We start from the raw sequence: 24,661 nt of genomic DNA on the forward strand, positions 1-24,661 counted from the left end.
AAAAAGAGTTGCGTAGCGACACGTTCTTAAGTTAGGAGAACGACCACTTCTTTCCAAATCGCGTTACGGGGGACGCGTTTGTCCGCGAGGTGGGACGCGGTGTGGTCGCGTTACGGGGACGCGTTTGTCCGCAAGGTGAGACGCGTTGTGGTCGCGTTACGGGGACGCGTTTGTGCTGCAATGCCGCCTGACGGGAGCGAGTGTTCCAGCGACGTCGTCTTACAGCTCACAGAGTCTCTGCAGATATACTCGGGACTGCTCACCATCGCCGTGGTGTTCGGGGTGTTTTTGGGACTAATCGCTGCTGTTGTTTTGCACGTGTTCTTCCTAAAACCCCTTTTTCTTCAGGAAAAAAGGGTGAGACCCTATAAAAAATTTAGTATAATCGGTAGTGGTATTGAAATCCTTCCGGCATTGTGGAAACAAAAACTCAAGGCACAGAATGCATGACTACATCATTACATTGGAAATATGTTTATTATATTGATTTATAGGATTATGAATGTTTATGAGTGCTATTTAAAAGCTATTTAATGTGGTGGTTAGTTTAAAGGTGCTGACCCCTGGAAACTGCTGGAGGTGGAGGGGACAGACGAGGAAACTGTGGAAAGCAGCAGTATAGGAAGGAAGACGGTGCCTTCTGATGCAGTGAGTTACACACACACCACATTACTGAAGACAGAGCCTAATGACTTATGTATGTTTAATGCACATATCTCTCTCTCTCTCTCTCTCTCTCTCTCTCTCTCTCTCTCTCTCTCTCTCAGGGAAAGCAGACAGATCCTGTGAACAGTGACATAGCTGCATTTGCACTGAAGGCAAAAGTTGTTTATCCCATCAGTCAGAGATACAGAGTGAGATCATTTTGCATATTCATTTACATGTCAGGTCATTCATGAATTCAAATTCACAACTAATGAATTATTCATAACTATTACTGTTTATTTAATTATGTTAGGGTGTGGTTCCTTTTCCACACGGTTGTCTTCTAATAGCTGTTTTCACAGTTCTAACAGTTGAATAAGAGTTGAGGTAGTCATTGTCAGTTTGCTGTACTGCTGTGTAGCTGTTCTCTGTGATTGACTAGCCTTGTCTGATGCTTAGCCACTAGCTGATGGTGCCTCAAATCCCTCCCTGCATGAGCACCCCAAACCAGTTCCACCTGACCAGGGATCCACATCCTCGTCTAGCGATGCCTGGCTGAGCCAAGACGGGGAAGAGGACGACGGCAGTCAGTTTCACAGCCCAGGCCACGCCTCCCCAGGCCACGCCTCCCACACACAGCAGAGCCTCACCTTTAGGAGAGCTGAGTGCTACCTGCACACACTATGCTATCCTGGGTGAGAACACACATACACACACACACACACACTATTTGCATGCACAATTATGCTACAAGTGGTTTTAAACCAAACAACAGTTCAAGCAGTTTCACCGTTGCAGACATTTCCATTGGTGGAATAAAACCGTGAGAGGTTTGGTAGAGCTGCAGTGTCATTATGATGATCGTGTGGTGTAAAGTGGTCAGGATAGTTCTCAGTTGTCTTTTTCTCTTTGTGACATTACAACAAAATCAACTGTGTTTGATACAAGTTTTTCTTAACCTGTGACCTGATACTATCAACATCCAGTATGTCCAGCATTGCTTAGTCCAGCACCAAACAGGACTTTGCTTGCACAGTTGATGAAGGACCTCTGTCCAAACGTCCTGTTTCTCTTGAAACTTTGTGCACTTGTACTTTACACATAATCAATATGTAAAAATTGTCAATAATGGCTAAAGATTGCTAAAGATTTTCAGTAAAATTAAGTTAATGTTACAGCCCCTGACCCCTCCCCTCGGGCGTGTGTGTATGTAGTCTGTGTGTAGTATGTACCAATGTGTGTGCGTTCATCTGTCTCACTTGTGGCTCATTTCGTCAGCGTTGTGTTGCACCTGGGTTGAGTTTCTTTGAAGGTATTTACTGTGTGTCGATGTCGTGTTCATCACTCGTCTGAGTTGCTCCATGCGTGTCTTTTGAACACTGTTTATTGGTGCCTGTATTTCAGGTGTGAAGGCCGTGTGAGTCTGCTCTTTCTGACGCTGCAGAACCTTTATGTGTATACAACTCAACTACAGCAAGAGAAATGGGATGTAAGTTATGCATGTACTCGCATACATATATGAGCATGTGTTAATGTACACGCAGATGTATCTGCATGGAGTCACACACAAATCTCACCATAGAGAGGATATATGTGGTAAAATATCTTGTTGTCAATGAGTACAACTTGTAGTACAGGCAGGTTACCTTTCTGCCTTAATAGGAAAGACTTGCATTTGTAGCTTCAGTAGCTTAGTAGTTCAGTAGCTTCAGAAGCCCATTTACTATTGCGCTAGAGTAATATAAATCTGTTTATAATACAGAAGGAATCTGCTTTCCCAATGTACTCTGTTCTCTTTCTCTTTTTATAGATTTCTATCCATATTTTACGGACTCTGTTCAGCAAAGAGAATGACCATCTAAATAAGCACCTACAGCAGCTGGAAGAGGTGTGTGTATGTGGGGTGTGTGTGTGTGTGTTTGGGGAAAGCTGTGCAAGCAAATCAACTTCTATATATACAATATTTTTAATAATCTAAAGGTGACTTTGTCATGACTGCCTTATTTGATTACTTTAAAAATGTTAAGGCAGCACCTCACCTGTGTGTGTGTGTGTGTGTGTGTGTGTGTCTCATGTGGTGACACATTTACTCAACACACTCTGTACAGGAAATAGAGCAGCTGAAGAGAAATATGCCTTCTGAACTGTTACCCTGCGAGAAGAGACCAGGACCATCGGTCTGCTCCACTGAAGCCGTGGAGAAAACAGGAACGGAGAAACTGGAACACAAACTGCATTCAGTAATTTCTCTCACACAGATTCACTCACTTGATTTTAAATGGCAGTTTTCTCAATAAGTTTGATGTGTCTTGTTCATTTTCGCAGGCTCTGAGTTTTGCTAAACAATTAGAAGAGTTTTGTCAGCATCTTGACAGCTGTTTGCCTGGTGATGCAACACAGACAACAGCACTCACACTAATGAAGAACCTGCTGTTGGTGGAGGAGCAGGTGGCAGACACTCAGGCAGCCATCATAAAGGTTTGGTAGATAAGACACCAATGTTCATGTAGATAAATCATATATTTAATCTGATATGTGGGATGAATAAAACTTTACAAAGCTCTTAGGAAACCAAATTATACATTCACTTAGACCTGTGAGAAATCAATGAATAAGTATGCATAACCTCTCTCTCTCTCGCTCTCTCTCTCTCTCTCTCTCGCTCTCTCTCTCTCTCTCTCTCGCTCTCTCAGATGCTGTGTGATAGGTTACAGTGGTGGGAGGAGTTTTCTGGTTGGCTAAACATTAGGACCGCCCTTCTGAGGCGTGAGGCAGATATTATAATGCAACTAACCGCTCATTTACTGGAGGAGCTTACAGCAGATGGACAGCTAGGATTTGGTCACATGGAGAAGTTGGTCAGTGATCTGCAGACTTCGATGACAGAAGAGCTACAGCGCTGCTCTAATGGTACTACATTACAAAAACCACAATACACATCAGGAAGAAACATGAACATTTCACAAAATTGTAGGTTTTTTTTTTTTTACAGTTATATGGCAGAAGTATATCTGCAATTATGGTTCTAGACCAGCAGTTAGATGTTTACTGGGTTAAGCTCCCACCATTTTCAAGTTACCACTGTTGGTTCCCTGAGCAAGGCCCTTACCCTCAATTGCTCAAATTGTCCTTGGTCACAATTGTAGGTCACTTTGAAATAAAAGTACACGCTAAATGCCATACATGTAGTAACCATAAACAGCTATGTTAAAGTGTACACAAATTTTGTGTGTGTGTGTGTGTGTGTAGAGATTATGGAACAGACAGTGAAATTGGTCTATGAGCACTGCAGAAAGGTGGATGTAAGGATGAGGAAGATGAAGAAGGCTCAGGCCAGAGAGTGGATTCAAAAGCCTGATTCATATGAGCTTCAACAGCAGGATCCTCACCAGGTTGTCATGGTGAGTAACAGAGCTCTACACCAGTGAGGTTTTAAACATTAATATACTGTAAATTATTCCACAAATTATCTTCCTTATCTATTCCCTGCATTGACTATTGCAACTTTGTTTTCTACAGTCTTTCTTCCAACCATCTTCAAAACCAAAACCCAAAACTCTGCAGCTAGAATCCTTACATCTACAACACTATAACACACTGTACACATCACACCTATAGCTGTTACAGCTAGAATACGTACATCTACAACACACTCTACACATCACACTGGCTCCCTGTTGTATTCCAGATATAATTAGTATAACTTCTTCTCATCTGTAAAGCTCTACATGGATCTTCGTACCTTTCTGAGCTTATTAACCTGTGTATCTCACACCCATAGATCCTCCAACTCTCATCTTACTGTCCCACAAACACTTACAGGTGTGTGTGTGTGCGTGCGCGTGACTGGTTGCACGTTCATTCCAACTTCTTCCCTTGCTGTCAGTTTCTAGCAGTCTGTGTCTCTCTTGTGATCTTTCTTGTCTCTCTCATCTGATCAAGGAGCTGCAGTGGAAACACTGGAAACAGAGGATGGACACTGAGCTCCAGCAGGACAGGAGAATATCTGATGACTCGTGTGAGCTATGGAAGGTGCGTGGGCTACACTTGGACGTATGATTATGTGGAATAGGTTCTTTTATATGTAACTTTCAGATGTTTCATATTTCTCTCTGTGCCAGACACTAGTGTGTCATTTTCAATGTATTTTTACTGAATCTATAACCTAAATAAAATATATGTGTATGTGTCTTTCTGTTTTTAGAAGTTATTTTGTCATTTTTCTGGAAGTTTAACGCAACTGTGGAGAGAGTGTTTGCTCTGCACACTCACTGCAAGCTCTGCCCTCTCAGAGGAACGCTGTCTGTCCCTGCTGCACAGTGCAGAACTCACCCTGGCCAGCCAGGTGCAGGAAGAGGAGACTCGCACCCATCAGCACCTGCACATGCTTACACAGCACCTGGAGCGGGCTAGACTGGTGCGTGGGGGATACACTGTGTACATGTCTGTGGATATTTCAGTGGGTATGTATTATGGGTTTAAGGTATACCCCTGTCACGACTGCAGGCTTGGTCAGAAGAGGAAACCCTGGCTAAAGCCTGCCTTAAACACCTAGGCAGTCAACACATGAAGGTTGCCATGGCAATGGTTTCCAGACAGAGGGATATTCAGGAAAGGTGAGAAAAAACCAGTATGTTCCTGTGAGGCTACCTCACGGTCTCTGGAGGAATCTCAGCTTTCTGACAGTTTGAAACTCTCAGTGAAGAATAATAAAACACTTTAGTAGATTAAAAAGTTTAAGTAGATAATTAAGAAATAGACATTTGCATCTTATTAGAAATGTCATTTTCACAAGCACTAGCAAGCATCATTCACAATGCTTGGCTAGCTGCAAACGTGATTACCCCTTTTTCTGCAGTGATGGGCTTATTAAGGAGAAACAGCGCCTCCTAGTGGTAGAGATCCAGCAAATTTTTGCTGCTCGACACTTCTACAACCATACTGTGAAAGAAATGAAACGTACACAGCTTAAGTTACCGCCAGATCCACAGGTATACACACAAACACCATCTAACTGATTTTCTGAGGTACCCTCCCCACACAGACCTGGGAATCAAGCCCAGCTTAGCTTCCAGTATTGCTGTGGCCCAAGTAATCTGGTTTTCAGATCTGTTATTCAGCAAACCATCTAGCGTAAAATAATGCGCTGCCATCACGGTTCACAATGAAGAAGCTACTATTCTTTGGTTCCAGCAGAGAATGAACATTTAGGGTTCTGAAACGTGTTTAATTGGGTACCCGAGACAAACGGTTACAGTTCCTTGTTGGTGGATGAAGCAGTGTTGGGGATCAGTCTGACTGCTCTCCTTCTAGGACCCATGATCACAGGCGTCTGGAGCGAGGCTGGTCCACAGTAAGCGAGGTGGTCTACAGACTTGCATGCTTCAAGGGTCAGCGTGGCCCATCTGATCATATCATCTAGGCCAGATTGAATGCCTTGATTTGGGAATATATACATATGTACATTACAGGATAATGCTTCTCTTCACCTATTCCTGCTTTTTTGTATGACACCCCTGGTGCCAGGAAGGTTAAGGGCCTTGCTCAAGGACCCAGTCATGTGTGCAGAGTGTCACGTTGGCCCTCAGGCTAGTCTGTCTGTTTTCGCATATGTTTGTCTTTCTGTGTGCTCATGCATTACACTTGTCCTCATTTTGTTATATTTGATATGCTGTATGCATGTCTTGTGAATGTATGTCTATTTAGCTGTGTATCACATGATATTTGTCAAAAAAATGAAAGTAAAAGACATTCTCATCCCTCACTATAATTGTTATAGAATGATCGATTACACAGGATGTCAGTGGCAGCGTGGGCTACTGCCTCAGGGGCAAAGCACAGGTGTCCCCTCCGAATTTATTGAGTATTTGGGGAAGAACTCCCCTTCTGGGGGAAGAAGACCAGCTGGATTTCCTCTACTGGGCCACCTCTCCCTAGGGCACCTCCACCTGCTCCTCCAGCCCAGCTCCTAACCCAGGCCCACAAAAGAAACAACAAGATGAGGGCAGGAGAGCAGAGAGTGTCTGTTGAGACCCAGTCTGGTGTGCATCGCTATGACTCACACATGGAGAAAGAGAAGAGCTTCTGTCCAGCACATCCTGAGCTGGTGTTTGCCATGAGTTTAGATTCAGCCTAAAGAAAAAACATTTAAAATTTTTAGGAACAAGGAGTATTCTTCATAATAATAATTATTATTACACAGCTGTTCCTTTTTTAAAGCCTAACTTGGATCTGAATGTTTGCTGAATATCTCCAGCATCCAGCTCGCTCCTGAGGAGTTTATCTGGGTCCTTGGCTTCAAGAATGCCACTATTATGCCATTATATTAGTATTTCTAACACTACTATTCCACAATACATATAATCTGCATTCAGCAATTTATGTACTAATGAGAACAGAACTTTGCTGTCATTGATTAGAGCCTTCAGCAGGAGTTCCTGTCAGAACTGGAGACTGCCTCTGAATTCCTACAAGGACATGCCCAATTCCTAATTGGCCACGCCCTTGCCAACAGTGTTCGGCTGCAATTGGTAGCCTCACAGGCTGGTAACATGGCAACAGCAGTTGACACACAGAAGGTGAGAGGTCTATAATGTAATTAAATGTTCTGTATCACACACAAGAAGCAATAAAAAGTCTTTATCCTCTCTGTCTCTCTCAAGGAGCAGCTGAGGAAGGCGGTGTGTGAGAGTGTTCATGTAACGGAGGATTCTGTCACTGCGCTAATCATGAACTACTACTCCCAGATTCAGACTATTATCACAGCCATACAGCACGGGCAACACCACCAAAACACCAGTACAGCACTCATTCCCCTTCATTTTGGTTACATCTTTTCCCCCAGTGGCTGATTTCATAGATAGTATTTACATTTTCCGTGTGTGTATTTCAGAGGTGAGGGACAGATGGAGAAAGAGAAGAGAGAGTGTCAGAACTCTACACAGAGAGCTGAGCAACTGGTCCAGGAAGCCTCACTCTGCTGAGTTTTACAAGAGGTACATGCATACACTCAGGTGATTTGTGAGCTCAAATTCAAACCAACCCACTTGCATCTGGATGGGTTTGTGTGTGTGTGTGTGTGTGTGTGTGTGTGTGTGTATAGAGTTGAGCTGCAGAAGAGATGTTGTCTGTCTCAGTATGAGGAGTGGGAGTGTGAGGACAAGGCAGAGACAGAGGATCTGCAGCGTCAAACGCATCTAATCAGAGAGCAGCTCAGAGTGAGTATACACACACTCTCACAATCACACACACTCTCACACTCACAATCACATACACTCACAATCACACACACACACTCACAATCTCACACACACACACACACACTCACAATCACACACACTCTCACAATCACACACACTCTCACAATCACACACACACTCACAATCTCACACAATCACACACACACTCACAATCTCACACAATCACACACACACAATCACACACACTCTCACAATCACACACACTCTCACAATCACACACACTTTCACAATCACACACACTCTCACAATCACACACACTCACAATCTCACACAATCACACACACACTCACACACACACTCACAACCTCACACAATCACACACTCACAATCACACACACACTCACAATCTCACACAATCACACACACACTCACAATCTCACACAATCACACACACACTCACAATCTCACACAATCACACACACACTCACAATCTCACACACACACACACACACTCACAATAATACACTCTCCAACAATCTCTCACACACAATCACACACGTTCTTACACTGATTTGGATGATACTGTAACTGTTACCGCCCGGTCTAGGTCAGACGGTAACAGGTGATGACAGAAAATAAATGATGAAAAGTTGTTCTTTGCTCCCTTAAGAGAACAGTACGACTGTACAGTAATAACTCATCACGCTCCCGTAAGAGAACATTATATGAGGACTTAACAGTAACAAAGTAATACATATCCTAAATCTAAGCCTTAATCCTGACCTTAATCATCATTGTAACCAGTTAGATGGGGCTTGCTCAAATAAATGCATTTGAACATGACCTCAATATTTAATTCTTTTGTTTAAGTAGAAACTTTGTCACCTTTTTCTTGTGGGAGAATCTGTAGCACTTACAGCAGTATGAGCAAATGTATACACACAAGCTGTGTGTATGCTGATCTGAGTTCTTGCCTGATTATGATGATAACAGTGTTTGTGTTCATGTGTTTAGGAAGAGGAAGACAGCTTCCTGTCTCGACTTGCAGTGCTAGCAAGAATTCCTCATGGTGACATGGCTGAAAACGGTGTTGCAGGTCACTCATCTACACACACAAACCAATATATATACACACACACACACACATGCGCGCACACATTAGCTGTACATACCCCAAACATGACCTCATACCTCAGGCTCCGCATGGTAAAACTAATAAGCCACACTGTACGTTCTCCTGGGTGTTTGGGCTAGTGCATTACATTGTGTTGGTGTATCTGGTCTGTAGGTGCCCAGATGACTGAACTACCACTGATGACAACAGAAAGACCTCCATCTAAACCTTGAACCAGTGCAGCAGTCTACAGGTAATATACGTATCTACCATCACAACATGTAGAAGACAGTTCAAACTCAGGTGTTTTGCTTATTCAACCACAGCATAGCACACTTTACAACACAAGCATGTTCTACAATAACATGATGGCTGACCTTTCTGTCACCTACCCCCCCCCCCATCTTTTGTGCTCCCAGCAGAATGGCTGAACGGAGGCATACACGAGACCTGTTACCCTGACTGGGAAATTTAATTTTACAAAACCACATAGAGGGCACTTTAATGACAATGTTTGGATGAAAATGAAAAAAATGTTTTTTATCTTTTGTATTTTATTTCATACTGCTACAGGTTATTATCTACCGCACAAAATACTATAACCACAACATGGAAATATTGTCAGTAATTAAAACAGTAACAGAAATACTGTAGTGTATGAGTTGTTGTTTTGTATGATCTCGGGGCCCTGCTGGAACTGCTATTAGAATATGATTCGAATTCAAAAAGCAGGACTTGATCGGTCTAAGTAAGGAACACGGGAACGATTTCAGAGCAGTATTAGACATGCACTTATCAAAAAATCTACATGCAGTAACAAACACACACTTCTGCCCCAGGGGACCCGGGGCAGAGGCAGTAAGCACCATAGTTTGTTCATTATGGGGAAGGGCTTTGTCAACCAAGACTGGTGATATTGGAGCGTCCACCAGGGGGCGCCACAATGCGGTGGCAGGCTCGTCGAGGACCATTCTCATCCTCCTGGGAAACTGCAGAATGGAGATTCAAAGGTCAGACTACAGTGGATGGCATAAACACACAAACAACCTCTTGAATGATGTGCAGTGTTTTTGCAATAAACTCCCTGAGTTTACCTCATCAGTGCAATAGATGTGTGCAATACACCCATAATGCACTGCAAATTCTACAAGTCTCACTGTACTACTCACTGATTTTGTTAATGTAGGGCTCTGTGTTTATGTGTGTGTGTGTGTGTGTGTGTGTGTGTGTGTGTGTGTGTGCGTGCATGTGCATTGGAATATTACCTTGTGGGTATTCAGGTCCTGAGTTTATAAAGGGTGAGAGAACAGAATGAATCACAGATCATCTGTATTCTGCAACATTGAGCTAGGTTTGAGTTGATCTCTGCATTGCACACTGAACGCTGAACATTACCAGTGCAACTGTGAAATGTTTTGGTGTGCTCAGGATTATTTGTCATTTTCCCACTAACCTGATAGGCTGAAGTTGGACAGGTGTAAATTTCTGATTGGCAGAGGCTGGTTTTTGGCAGGTGACGTTTTAGTGGATGTAGCAGGAGTTAAATATTTGGAAGTAGGAGGAACATCACAGACAGGTCCGTCGTACATTGCACGGGAGACTCCACGCATGGCAGAGGCCTGCACACAGTGCACAAACATACACCCCATATATGCACGCAGACTGTTTCATGCATGTCCTAATATTAAAATGATAAACATGCAATAATGCTCATGTAAGTATTACACAATTATCAAGTATTTATACATATTTATATATTCTTATATTAATACAAGTTATCTTTAATAGAAATTGTACATTTTAAACAGCCACACCACACAAAACATGCAGCACAGGACTACATTCAATTTCTAAAGTTACTGTGGTGATAATCAGTGCGCTGGTGTAAACTCACCTGTGTCCATGTAGGAAGCAGAATGGGTATGTAAATGAGATCATACATATTAAAGACTCATGCCGAAAGAGTTTTGTGCCACAGTTTTGTGTCTAGTTCTACACTGAAAACTGCCAGTTACATAAAAACATACGATCACTAAAACTATCTCTCCTCAGTTAATATGTGTTTAGTTTATTCTGCTGTAACATATAAATGTACATTTATGGCAAAAGTTTGACATCATCTCTCTTTAGGAAATACAAGGAAATGCAAAATTACTTTGCAGTTAACATCATATTAAATCCAGCAATATGTTTAATGAATTTGGTTCTCAAATTAACATGGAATGGTTTAAGGAACATGATTAAAGTCATGGAAATAGTTATGGATTAATGTAACATAATCAAATACCTTCATTCTTATACGGATACGCTGGTAGGCAGATTCAGGAAAAGGCTTGCGAGGAATGAAGTGTCCGGATCCAGGCTCAACAGTGAGTTTGTCATCCTCAAACACAACGCGGCCCTGGCTCACTACAACCTGCGGCCCCCCTTTAACCTCCAGACCCTCAAAGATATTATACTCCCCTGCCTGTGTTAGACAGAGATGACAAAAGGGAGAAAGACCAGTGTCAGGAGGAACAGAGGGTAGACAATATTTTAAACATTTGTTATCAGTCATTTTCCATCTGTTGAGATCTCATCATACATTATGCTAGCAAGAAATCTTTGTCAACTATAGGACACATGGCATTGTCCACAGCATACTGTTGTGCTTTCTGTGTAAAGAATGTAGTTTGAACGTATGTTTGTATAAAGGAATGAATTCTTTACTGAGTGATGGGACTTGGCTGTGATGGTTCGGGTCTTGTCTGAGTCCCAGATGACGAGGTCTGCGTCAGAGCCCACGGCCACACGACCCTTACGGGGGTAGATGTTTAGGAGCTTCGCTGCATTAGTGCTCGTGACCGCAACAAACTGGTTCTCATCCATTTTACCAGCAGCCTGTCAGACAGAGACACAGATTCACAGAACACTTTACACAGACACATTACATATATACACCTTATATTATAGATATAAGTGACCAGGTGAGTTCATCCACACCACACTCTGTCATGTCTTTATGGACCTTGCTTTGTGCACTGGTGCACGTCATGTTGGAAGAGGAAGGGGCCAGCTCCAAACTGTTCCCACAAAGTTGGAAGCATGGAATTGTCCAAAATATCTGTTTGCATAGCGAGTTGTTGCTATGGCAGCAGTGAAATTAGGAAATTCAAAGAAAAGGAACTGATCTCCACTCGTGGAACTTTTGAACCTCATAAATGAATGTGATGATTTAAACATTAAATAAAGGGAACACTAAAATAACATCTCAATTAATAAAACACTCCAGTTTAAAATCTTTATTTAATACATAGTGGAATGCGTTGAGAACAAAATCACAAAAATGATCAATGTAAATCAATATTATTATTCCATGGAGGTCTGAATTTGGAATCATACTCAAAATCAAAGTGGAAAATCAAATGACAGACTGATCAAACTCAGTGGAAATTCCTCAAGACAAGTTAAAATGAGGCTCAGTAGTGTGTGTGGCCTCCACGTGCCTGTATGACCTCCCTACAACGCCTGGGCATACTCCTGATGAGACTCCTGATGCTTCCAGACCTGGATTAAAGCATCAGTCAACTCCTGGACTTTCATTAGCTGATGCAGAGAAGCTGGTCCATGCTTTTGTCTCTTCAAGAATGGACTACTGTAATAGTCTTCTAATTGGATGCTCTAAACAGTCCATAAAGAAGCTACAACTTGCACAAAATGCTGCAGCTAGAGTCCTAACTAAGGCTAGGAAATTCGATCATATTAGTCCCACTCTTGCGGCATTACACTGGCTTCCGATTAAATATCGCATTGAATTTAAAATTCTTCTGTTAACCTATAAGGCATTAAATGGTCTTGCTCCACAATATCTGAGTGAACTCATTGCTTACTACAACCCATCTCACCCTTTGTGCTCGCAAAATCCTGCATTTTTCTAGCTCCAAAAATTTGTAAGACTACAGCCGGAGGCAGATCTTTCTCCTTTATAGCCCCTCAATTATGGAATAGCCTTCCAGCTCCAATCCGAGATTCTGACACAGTTCCAATCTTTAAATCTAGACTCAAGACTCACCTATTTAATCAAGCCTTCAGTTAATATTCCCCTTGTAAGGTGTGGGGCTTGGGGGCCCCCAGACGTTGAGATTTCTGGTAATCTGAGATGTTGATGCTGTCATCCAGCTGTGTCATGGCATCACTCTAGTTGTGACAATGACTTGACTGGAAAGCAATGTCTCAGTGAGCCCTCATGACTGTGGTCTCCTCTGAACCCCTCCTTTTAGTTATGCTGCTATAGATTAGCCTGCCGGAGCCATATGCTAATCACTGGCACGTGAGCTATGTACTTTTAAATCAATGGTGGTTTATATTGATGTCCACTCAGTCTGTATTGTCTATCTTTTTGCATGCCTCTACCCAAGACAATTAGATACAAGCACCTACAAGCACCTGGGAGATGTTCTGGCTTGCCGGTGGATGTACTGATGCCGAGGTTTGATGTGCCATTGCCACAAGAGGATGTGCTGAGGCCCACCACCTGCAACGAAGGGACTGTGACTACTTGGCTGGGGAACAAGAACCTTTACTTTATCTGTAGAATGATCCTGCGCACCACAGACTTGTGCTAATGGGCTGCCCAATGGAGGATGGGTTCCCTTTTGAGTCTTGGTCCTCCTGAGGTTTCTTCCTAATCCCCACCATCATAGGGAGTTTTTCCTTGCCACTGTCTGTCACATATGGCTACGCCCCCTCTCCTAGCTGTCACTCCTGGGTTACCTTAGGTTGCCTGGTTTCTGTCTGTCGGCCACGCCCGTGTTGTAATCGTCCTCAGCTGTGTCTTGTTAGTTCCATGTACTTATAGTCCCTGTGTTTCCCTAGCCCCTTGTCGGTTATTCGTTCTCTTGTGCTTTTGTGATTCATGTGCCCTGTTCCCGGTGTTAATACTCTCTGTTGGTTTATGCTCTGTTCTGTGTTATCCTGCCTGGTTTTGTTTCGTGTCTGTCTTGATCATGACCCTGTACTTGTCTCACTTGGATGGCTCTCCGGTTATGACTCCTGCCTGTGACTTCGACTAAGATTATGGAATGTCCTGTAATAAATCTCGCTCTTCTCAGCATTTGTGTCCGTCCCCTCGCTACGCAGCGCGAGCTACGTTACACTGTCGCTTTTGGCTTGCTCATTAGGGATCTGGACCCATACGATTGTAAAGCTGCTTTGTGACAACATGTGTTGTGAAAAGTGCTATATAAATAAATGTGACTTTGACATACTGAAGAACTGAACTACTGAAGTACTGCACAGATGGACTAATCACGCCAGCACAAGATCAGGCACCAAGTCCGTAAGGTAAAAAAACGGTGGCATTCATCAAACGAAAAGACACCCGAGATGCAGCATGCACAAAGTGCCCAGCACCTAGCAGCAGGATGCAAGATACTAAGAAGTCTACAGTGAGAGACACACGGGCAACACATGGGAGCACATGCGAGGTAAACGAGGTATATGCGAGGTATACGAGGTATATGTGAGGAATATGAGGTATATATGAGGTAAACGAGGTATATGCAAGGTATATGAGGTATATGCGAGGTCTATGACCTCACTGAGAATGGTGAAGAACAAGATCCTGTGGGAGCTCCAGACCTCATATAAAACAATGAAAAGCAACCAGATCTTGTGATAGTAGATAAGATGTAGGAAACAGCAGTTGTAATAGATCTGGTAGTCCCCAGTGATGTAAACATTCAGTGAATGAATATGATTTAATGAATGAATATGATTTAACCTGATTTAATACTTCATGCTAATATTGCGCAGGAGTCCCATTTGTTCTCAGAGGAGCGATGGGTGATGGGCAAACAGCAGAAGAAGTGATAGATGTAGCAATCCCAAATAAAGCATTATCAGGAACAAGGACCATGAAAGCTCGAGAAATACCAATGGCTGAATGAAGAGATGGAAATGATGTAGAAGGTGAAGGCAACAATGGCTCCAGCAGATCCCAGAACAACTTCTGAGATCTCCATCTAAAAGAGTGATGTCATGGGAACAGCAAAGATACTGCTCCCAGTTCCCAGGCCTCTGATAGAAGGCACAAGAAATATGCACTTGTATACACACACTAATCTGTTCAGCAAAAATCCAACCCATCACAATAGATATAAAGGTCACAGGAGAATGATCAGACTGGTTTGATCTCATAGAAAAGCAATAGTAACTCAAACACTCATTACAACTGAGGTATACGAATAGGATCTCTGAATGCACAACACATCAAACCTTGAAACAGATGGGCTACAGTACAGGAAGACACACGGGGTGCCACTTCTGTCAGCTCAGAACAGATAACTGAAGCAACAAGTTACATCGGCTCACTAAAACACGACAATGGATCATTGGAAAAATGTTGCGTGGTCTGGTGAGTCTTGATTCACATCTTTTCCTTTTTTCTGTCTCGCTCTTTAAATTGTTGTTATTGTCATGGTGACCGGCGTCGGCCAGAGGAGGATGGGTTCCCCCCGAGTCTTGGTTCCTCTCAAGGTTTCTTCCTCATGCCCTTAGGGAGTTTTTCCTTGCCACTGTCGCCCTTGGCTTGCTTACTGGGGGCTTGGACACGGACACTTGTAAAGCTGCTTTGTGACAACAACTGTTGTAAAAAGCGCTATATAAAAAAAATTCGATTTGATTTGATTTGATTCATGCTGTGATTATCAGATCGTAGTAGTTGGCAAAAACTACATGAAAGCATGGATCCATCCTGCCTTGTATCAACAATTCAAGCTGGTGGTGGTGGTATATTTTCTTCACACATTTTGGGGCCCTTAATACCAACTGTGTTTAAATGCCACAGCCTACATGAGCATTGTTGATGACCATGTATGTCCCTTTACAATGTACCCAACTTTTGATGGTTAGCAGGATAACACGTCATGTCACAAGGCTCATATCATCTCAAACTGTTTTCTTGAACGAGTTCACTGTATTCCAATGGCCCCAACAGTCACCAGATATCAATCCAGTAGAGCATCTTTGGGATGTGGTGGAACGGGAGATTCACATCAGAGATGTGCAGCCGACAAATCTGCAGCAACTGAGTGATGATGTCATGTCAATATGAACCAGACTCTCTGAGGAATGTTTCCAGTGCCTTGTTGAACCTATATCACAAAGAATTAATGCAGTTCTGAAGGCAACAATGGCCCCATCCTTGTACCAGGAATGTATAACTACTAAAGTGGCCGGTGAGTATATGTACTATGAAACGTAAGTGTGACTCACCACTCCCTTGGCCCAGATGAAGGACATTCTCTCTTCTATACCATTGGCCCCCTCAGGAATGAGAGTAAAGTCATCTTTTCCAATGGCTTTCTGGGCAATAGAGTACACACAGTGTGCACTGCCAAGCACCTGGAGGTCTCCACTGTAGACAACACAATCCACAAATTAACAATCACACATCATTTCAAAACTATATTCATTATTATTATATTAATAATCAATTCAGCTACTATTAGGTCTCCACTGTGCTATAATTATTCATGCATTATAATTAGTAAGCTCCAACATATAGTGAGCCAACACAACGCAAAAGACTTGTTTCCCTTGAATTATTGGGTGAGTACCAGGCTAGCATGGAGGTCAGGTGGTCAGGGGTCGTGGGGTCAGGACTGAGTGGTGGTGACATCACAAATGCAGCTGCTTTGGCCCAGTTTTTGCTCCAATAATGTGTGCCATCTGTGGCTATGCTGGCTGTGATTGGCTCACCAAAGACAACAGACCCTGTCAAAGATGAGCAATCAAAAAGAAAGGTGAACTAAAGTGATGAATTGAGCTTGGAACAGATTGGCTGTACAATTACATACATAACCATGTTCTGAAATATTAAATAAAATCAAAATCACTTTATAGTTTCCGACCAACTGACATATACTGTATATAGCTGAGTTACTAGATTGATCTCTGTGATGTTCTTCCCTTTGTTGACGAATCACAATAACCACAAAGAAACATGTTATAATATTATAAAACACATCCATATATGGTGTATGGATAATATGGAATTCCTGAGAAAGAGACAAAGGGTGGGAGAAGATTCATCTTGATACCCCCACAAAAGTGGTGTTTATGTGACCTAAACCCTATATATATACAGTGTTGGGAACGTTACTTAAAAAAAGTAATTAGTTATAGTTACTCACTACTTGTTCAAAAAAGTAACCGAGTTAGTAACTGAATTACTCTATAATAAAAGTAACTCATTACCAGGGAAAGTAACTATTTGCGTTACAGTTAAAAAAAGGTTATATGCCAATTAATTAAGTTTTTTTTAAAGCAGTTTTCACAGTCAGTTGAAATGAGTAGATTAGAAAATTGTTTAACTTTTTGATATTTATTGCACATCCACAGACGAGTGCAGGATAAAATCCTTTAAAATCCCAAATCTTTGGGGAAAAAAAAAGCAAAAGTAAACAGTTACACTATATAAAGTGCATTTACATCTATGAAATTAAATTAAATTCTCTCAGTCTGGTAGACATTCAGGAACTTCAAGTATTTTCTTAAATAATGTTTATATCGCCTTGAAAGTTCTAGTTTTCTTCGGCTTGCACCTGACGCCATTTCGGCCTCTTCTCCGTTTGTGTCGTGTCACTCGCGTGCTTCGGCGCGCATGTAAAAACACTGGCTCTGATTGGCTATCATAACGCTGCCTTAGCCAATCGCTTACTGACTTGTTAATTTAAACAGGTGTTACACCGAGAACTGTGACCTATCGAGATCTGTTACTCCTCACTAGCCTGGGCAGCGGTCCGCTCGCATTAGTATATCAATATATAGTAACGCACCGCTTTTAATGACCAGTAACGTAAACGGCGTTGTAACGACAGGAAAAGTAACTAATTATATTATCCCGTTACTGACAAAATGACGACGTTACCTAACGCCGTTATTTTTAACGGCGTTATTCGCAACATTGTATATATATATATATATATATATATATATATATATATATATATATATATATATATATATATATATATATATATATATATATATATGTATGTTCAAATGTGATACTGCTTCTGATACTGCTCCCCAGCAACCACACGAGCATTTTGGGCTTGACTTCTACTACCAGGATAACATATAGCTGCTTCTAACATGCTGTTATGATGATTACACTACCTCAGAGAGTCTCTGTGACGTTTAGACTGATGAGGATGAGGCAGGATACAAATGTGAGGGGACTGTAAATCCATGGGGTGGGAAAAACAAAACAGGATGACTGAGAAGAACAAAAAAAGTCAAACAGAAACAGAACAAACCCAAAATCAAAGAGAAGCACATAGAGAACCAAATACACATCACACAACTAAGAAGAGTCAAAGTCGTGTGTCTAACCCCTAACCCCTAACCCCTAACCCCTAACCAATAACCCCTAACCCAGAGCTAGACAAGAGACAACAGTCACACAAACGAAGCCCAAAATTAAAAAAGCAAACGGCAGTGTCAAACATTTGAAACACGGGGTTACGTGTATGGAGGTTGGAAGACTACAGTAGTCTTCTGAGCATGGGGCAGTAGAATAACTGTGTTGTTCTGATGAGTTTAGGGGGGGTAGAATAACAGTATTATAGTAAAGGTGTTATAATAACGTGTTAGAGTAACGGTGTTAGAGTAAAGGTGTTATAATAACGTGTTAGAGTAACAGTCTTAGAGTAAAGGTGTTATAATAACGGTGTTAGAGTAACGTTGTTAGAGTAAAGGTGGTATAATAACGGTGTTAGAGTAAAGGTGTTATAATAATGGTGTTAGAGTAACGGTGTTATAATAACAGTGTTAGAGTAACAATGTTAGAGTATAGGTGTTATAATAACAGTGTTAGAGTAACGGTGTAACACCTTTTTTCCTTGCTGCAGCCACAATGTCAGCAGCCCCCTTACTCATCACCTTGGTGATGTACACAGGGCAGTTGGTGCAGTTGCCAAGGGTTACAGCTCGGAACACAGCCTCAGACTCAAACTGTAAAGCAAGAATTACAGTCAGACACTCACACATACACACACACAAACACATATACACACATACACACACACACACAAACACATACACACACACACACACACACACACACACACACACACACACACACATACACATACACATACACACACACACACACACATACACACACACACACACATACAAACACATACACACACATACACACACATACAGATTCAACACAGCAGCAAATGAATGGTAGGACAGCTAGAAGAATGAGCAAATGGAGACATGGACACCTCCTCTGGTCTGCTGAGCACGTGTCCCTCTGGTCCAGTTATGCCCAAACTAAGAATTTTATTCTGTTCCTGTGAAGAAGAAAAAACTCTTTACAATACTAAATACACTAAACACAAAACAATCACTAATACTAATTTTACACTAATACTAATTCGAACTCACTAACTTACATCAACATGCTAACTGAACATTATATAGTAATCCATTAACACTTACAAAACTTCAATAACCCTAGCACTCTGACCTTTACTAACAATTTGAAATACCTCTACACTTAAAAAAACAAATATGGATTGTAATCTACTTCCACTTATATTAACAGACTAAAGAACATTTCCCCCTTAATGTCACGGTACGGCGGCCCCCTACTGGTCGCCCCCGTCTACAGCAGCAGCTTGTCCTGTGGGTGTGGTGTTGTGTTCGTCCCTCAGGTGGGCGGAGCCCGCGATCCGTCTCACCTGAGGGTCGTTTGTTCGTCTATATATGTCTTGTCTTTGTACCAGTTGACTGCTGGTTATTATATCCTTAATTCGGATCAGTTCACGGGTTTTGGTTTGCGCACTTTACATATTAAACCATCCTATTTCCCTGAGACTTGGCGTGATCGCTTCCATTTATTTTCGCTCACCCTGCCCGTCACACTTAAAACAATGGTCTTGACACACTACTGATATTTTAAGACTTCTTCATAGTATTAATGTTGTTTTAAAGGAAAACAATCATGGGACAAACATTTAAACATAAGTGTGATAATTATGATACACAACTTCACCTGAGCAATCAGTTCACCATTTTCTGCATGAACCAGGACAACTCCACCCAAATCCCTCAAACAATCCATCACCTCATAGAGCTGGAGAGAGAATGAGGGAGAGCAATTGAGAATAGAAGAGAAACAAAAAGATTGAAAGATTTTATTCATGTACAATGTAATAATAAATTATACTGCAAAAACTTCACTGTCACCACTTCAAATTGACTAGTTACGTCTGTCCCGATTGCATGATAGCTATCAAACATCAGGATTTGAGCTACTGAGGAGACAATTGCACCATCAAAGATATATCCATGATATATCCATGTTTAAGTTTTGGTAACCAGTGATTGATTAAAAAATTGTTATAATCTATACAGTCCAGTCCCATAACATGAACCAAGCTACACATTTGGCAGTGGATTGTGAGTTGATTGCATTTTCATTCTGTAAACACAAATTTACATTTTGCTGTTCTGTTAAAAGATGGAGTGACATTTAGTCAATGTGATGAACCTTTAGTTTTCACTGTGATGACTATGTGTGCATTGCATGTCTTGACTGTAATGACTACAGGGCATGCTTCAACACTGTCATGACTGCAACTGTTGTGCTAATACATCCATAGTAATATTATGAAATAGATGAAAAAACCTTCAAGAACATGAGTTCTTAATATGTTTAGAAATTAATGGATTTGCCTTTCAGTGACTATATCAAATAGTCCTACAACCATCTCACCTGTGCATCAGTCAACTGACATGTATCCTTGTAAGTCATAAAAACCTGGAAAGAATTGACACCTGTTTGACAGAGAAACAAGGACAGGATTATACATTTAAATAGGTTTAGGTAGCTAACCAATAAGGCTTTAAACAGAAGACAAATTAATTATTGTAGTATATGAGTGGTATTTGGAGTCAGAGCTGGAGACAGAGAGACAGATAGAAAGTAAACATCACAGGCCTTTCTCCTGGACCAGTGTGTGGAGTTCATCTCTGACCGTGTCAGTCCAGTGTGGTATGTCCACATGGAGAGAGTAATCACAGCAGCACGTCCTGTCTGCAGCGTCCTGCCACTGCTCAAACGCCTGCAGAAGAGACTCACCCTGCTGCACACATACATGATCAACTACACACGCGCACGCACGCACACACACACACACACACACGCGCGCACACACACATACACAAACTAACATAAATTCGGATGCACACACAAATGCATACATTTTGGTTTTTATTGTTTTGCAGTCATGGCTCATCTGTGCCTGTAGCTAATGCAATGTTAATGCAATGTTAATGCCAATAAGCCATGTTCAGCATGGCTTGTATTATTTGTACCTACATTTACATTTACATTTGCGTTTAGGGCATTTAGCAGACGCTCTTGTCCAGAGCGACTTACAAAGTGCTTTGCCATCTGTTCACAGAATTCATCCTACATAGTACTGTAGATACTTGAACCAGACTACTAGTAAACTACAGAAATCAATGCTTATATTTAGAATTGCAAATTAATAGGTTTCAAACTTAAACAAAAGGAATTAAAAAACTATGCCTAGAAGAGTAAAAACACACATCTGCTATCTGCACTTGATCTTCTACTTTATAAACCTTGTTAATAGTTGGACTGTTTAACACTGACCCTGATTAAACACGTGTCTGACAGGTCTCTAACGTAAGTTATTGTCCGGGGGTGGCGGCGTGTGATGATTGTTGAGTGGGCGAGGGGGTGCCGTTTAGCGATTGTTGTGAAACTGAACAAATGTTTAAATATATACATAAAAATCAATTATAGTTTATTTTCATATGGAAAACTGTATTCTGAGCTTGTGATTAGGCGGGCCCAGCTGCCAATCAGGGTGGGCCTGGCCCACCCAGGCGCGCCCGTAGATCCGCCCCTGATCTATATAGCACTTATTACAGACAAAAGTCACAAATGCTTTGTTTTTTATAGCTATTTTTAGCTCTACTTCACACACACTTACTATGCCACAGATTGAGCTAAGCTACATGTGTGTACACTCCTAGTTCCACCAGGTATCTCACTCACTGATCATGGTCGTTCCACCAGCCAGCGCTGCTTTGCTGCCATGGTAGAAGTCGTCGGCAGGCAAGGTGCCCAGGTAGGACTTCTTCAGGCAGGTGTTCACATCAATCCCACCTGGCATCACCATCCTTCCCTTTGCATCTATTACACGTATCTCAGATGGCACACTCAAATTCTGTCCCACCTGCCTATGATAATCACACACACACACACCAATTAAACAGGTATACACATGCACACATACATCAGTATATATGTGGACATGAAAATATGTACATGAATGGGTACAGTAAGTCTGGGCTAAAGATTAAGGACCGCTGGGTATCGATTAGTGTCCAAATGAAAGTATGTGATGCAAATAGCACCACTGTGTGAGATAGAGTGGCTGATTTCTGCTAGTACAAACTTTATGATCCCATCTTCCACATAGATGTCAGCAAAACAGGACTGGTCATCATTAACCACACAGCCTCCTTCAATGAGCAGTCGCTCTTTCTACAGAAGTAAAAGACACACACACGCACACACACACACACACACACACACACACACACACACACACACACACACACACACACACACACACACAGCGGTTGCAGGTGTAGCAGTCTATAATGCAGGTGTAGTTTGTAGTAGCATAACTGTGGTATTAATGTTGATACTTCAACATAACTGTGGTATTAGTGTTGATACTTTAACATAACTGTGGTATCAGTGTTGATACTTCAACATAACTGTGGTATTAAAGTTGATACTTCAACTTTTGTATGCAACTTCATAACTGTCAGTATCAAGTATTACAAAATCACAAATTCAAATCAGTGATTATTTAGTTTTATACACTTGCATCCATCTATCCATCCATTTACATGCGCTTATCTGGGTCATGGGGGCAGTATCCTAATCAAAGAGGCCCAGGTCTCCCCAGCACCTCTTCTAGCTCTTCTGGGGGGACACCAAAGTGTTCCCAGGACAGCCAAGAGATATGATCTCTCCAATGTGTCCTGGGTCTTCACCAGGGTCTCCTCCAATTATATAAACTTGATTTGATATATTAGATCTACGCTGAATAAAGATATTAAATAATTCTGCATGTCTTGTACATCTTGTACATGTAAAGATTTTGTTTTTAGTGTACTGCAGTTTGTTAGACTATTGTGAGATATAATAACATAGTTGTGCTGTTAAAGTAGCAATAGTTTATAATGTAGTTTGTAGTACATAATATTGTATCTGTGGTATTAGTGTAGATATTTCATAATTGCAAGTGTGCATTAGCCTATATTGAAACAGCAAAACCAAATTAAAATTCAAATCAGTTATTTTGTAATGTATTTCCTATATTGATCACTTTTCTTGATTTCTTATATTAGATCACTAAATAAACGGATATAATCATTCACAGATGCCTTGGACAAATATTTATGTTTTTGTAGTCTACTACTAATACTAATAGCTGAGAACACCGCTGATGGGCGTTGCCATCGAGACAACATCAGTCATGGACACCGTCTCCGAATATAGGGTCGGAGACAGGAGATGTGTGTACGGAGCTGTAAGGGCAACTCAGGAGCCATTTCAAGGTAAATCTGAGCAGCTTCTACTGGCGAGTTTCCAGCAAGGCTAGTTCCACAAAAAATGGCCGTAGAAGAATGTGGGGAGTTGTGGCACAAGCACCGGGCTGTCAGCGCCTACGAGCGAGTCCCAAACATACAGACAGGGACGCGGCATCACTGAAAACCTCCTGAGTCCCCTAAACGGTCCGAGGTCCAGTGTACGGCTTCATTTAAAGAAGACGCTCACATTGTTGCTGTTCGCAAAATGCAGCATGCGTTTAGCCTAGCCCACATTTGAACATTTCTCATTCACCCATAAACAAATACGGAATAAAATACACGGGCGATATGAGCCCCCCCTCCCAACGGACATCAGAACAAAAGAGCAGCAGGCACAGGAATATCTTACCGGCAACTGGGGAGCACTTTTCTTACAAGACATTTTGGCTGCAGTCTGCGGACTAGGGTGTATCTGGTCCCTTTTCACCAAACCCTGAAGTTGCGTGCGCGGCTTTGTCCTGAATTTATTCTAAGCGGCGCGTCCAGGTGTCGGGCTCTGTGGCGGAGGAACACGGCCGCAGCACCCCCGTCTACCGAGCAGGGGGGTAAAACTGTCCCCGCACTGTGGACGCAGGACACTGTCCTCATGTGATAAGAGAAGTAGGGCATACCCAGCAAACCAAACTGGATCTTACTGGATAGATGGATCAAATGATGATCATATTGTTTCACATTAAAACGTATATTTTAATAGCTATATTAACAACTGTATTATCAATAGATATTTTATTACTTAAAATCACTGATTGGTCAATTTATAGGTATCGTAGTTTTAAACATCAGTTAAATAGTTAAATTAGCTCTACATTTCTTAGAGCTAATAAAAAAACTGCCCCCATCCCCATGAAACTCCTTTAAATGGCAGATACATAGGCTTTCGCACATTGTATATCGCTGACGAGGTCAGGTAAATACTTTGATAAAATTTGTTTCAAAAAAGATAAATAACGCCAAGTTTTGTGGCTTTATTTTTTGCCCTTGCATCTCAGTGGACAACTGT

At 41.7% G+C, this 24,661-nt stretch overlaps 2 protein-coding genes across 6 annotated transcripts; one reads left to right on the forward strand and one right to left on the reverse strand.

The window, feature by feature from the left end:
- The first annotated feature begins 2 nt into the window (after window positions 1-2).
- evc (EvC ciliary complex subunit 1) lies at window positions 3-9,611 on the forward strand. 5 transcript variants are annotated; one of them, XM_076988615.1, is made up of 21 exons: window positions 3-357; window positions 547-648; window positions 768-854; window positions 1,105-1,340; window positions 2,050-2,134; window positions 2,456-2,533; window positions 2,754-2,885; window positions 2,971-3,123; window positions 3,339-3,555; window positions 3,895-4,046; window positions 4,588-4,677; window positions 4,850-5,062; window positions 5,152-5,261; window positions 5,504-5,636; window positions 7,065-7,223; window positions 7,314-7,443; window positions 7,538-7,640; window positions 7,748-7,862; window positions 8,859-8,940; window positions 9,133-9,211; window positions 9,381-9,611. In XM_076988615.1, the coding sequence occupies exons 1-20, from the start codon at window positions 181-183 to the stop codon at window positions 9,189-9,191; spliced, it is 2,613 nt and encodes an 870-aa protein (XP_076844730.1). In that variant the 5' UTR covers window positions 3-180; the 3' UTR covers window positions 9,192-9,211; window positions 9,381-9,611. The 5 variants fall into 5 exon arrangements, 3 of the variants coding, with proteins under 3 accessions (XP_076844730.1, XP_076844722.1, XP_076844713.1); XM_076988607.1 differs by having other exon boundaries at window positions 4-357; window positions 7,308-7,443; window positions 9,378-9,611; XM_076988598.1 differs by having other exon boundaries at window positions 4-357; window positions 7,308-7,443.
- LOC143489541 (dihydropyrimidinase-related protein 1-like) lies at window positions 9,465-24,192 on the reverse strand. Its single transcript, XM_076988648.1, has 15 exons — window positions 24,011-24,192; window positions 22,452-22,540; window positions 22,049-22,233; window positions 20,960-21,124; window positions 20,735-20,796; window positions 20,012-20,092; window positions 19,239-19,307; window positions 18,837-18,957; window positions 16,557-16,713; window positions 16,213-16,354; window positions 11,668-11,838; window positions 11,246-11,425; window positions 10,412-10,577; window positions 10,224-10,241; window positions 9,465-9,947 (listed from the first exon to the last, which is right to left on the reverse strand). The coding sequence occupies exons 1-15, from the start codon at window positions 24,041-24,043 to the stop codon at window positions 9,856-9,858; spliced, it is 1,731 nt and encodes a 576-aa protein (XP_076844763.1). The 5' UTR covers window positions 24,044-24,192; the 3' UTR covers window positions 9,465-9,855.
- Between the last annotated feature and the right edge of the window lie 469 nt (window positions 24,193-24,661).

This window comes from Brachyhypopomus gauderio, chromosome 2, assembly GCF_052324685.1.
Source record: "Brachyhypopomus gauderio isolate BG-103 chromosome 2, BGAUD_0.2, whole genome shotgun sequence".
NCBI classification, from domain to species: domain Eukaryota; kingdom Metazoa; phylum Chordata; class Actinopteri; order Gymnotiformes; family Hypopomidae; genus Brachyhypopomus; species Brachyhypopomus gauderio.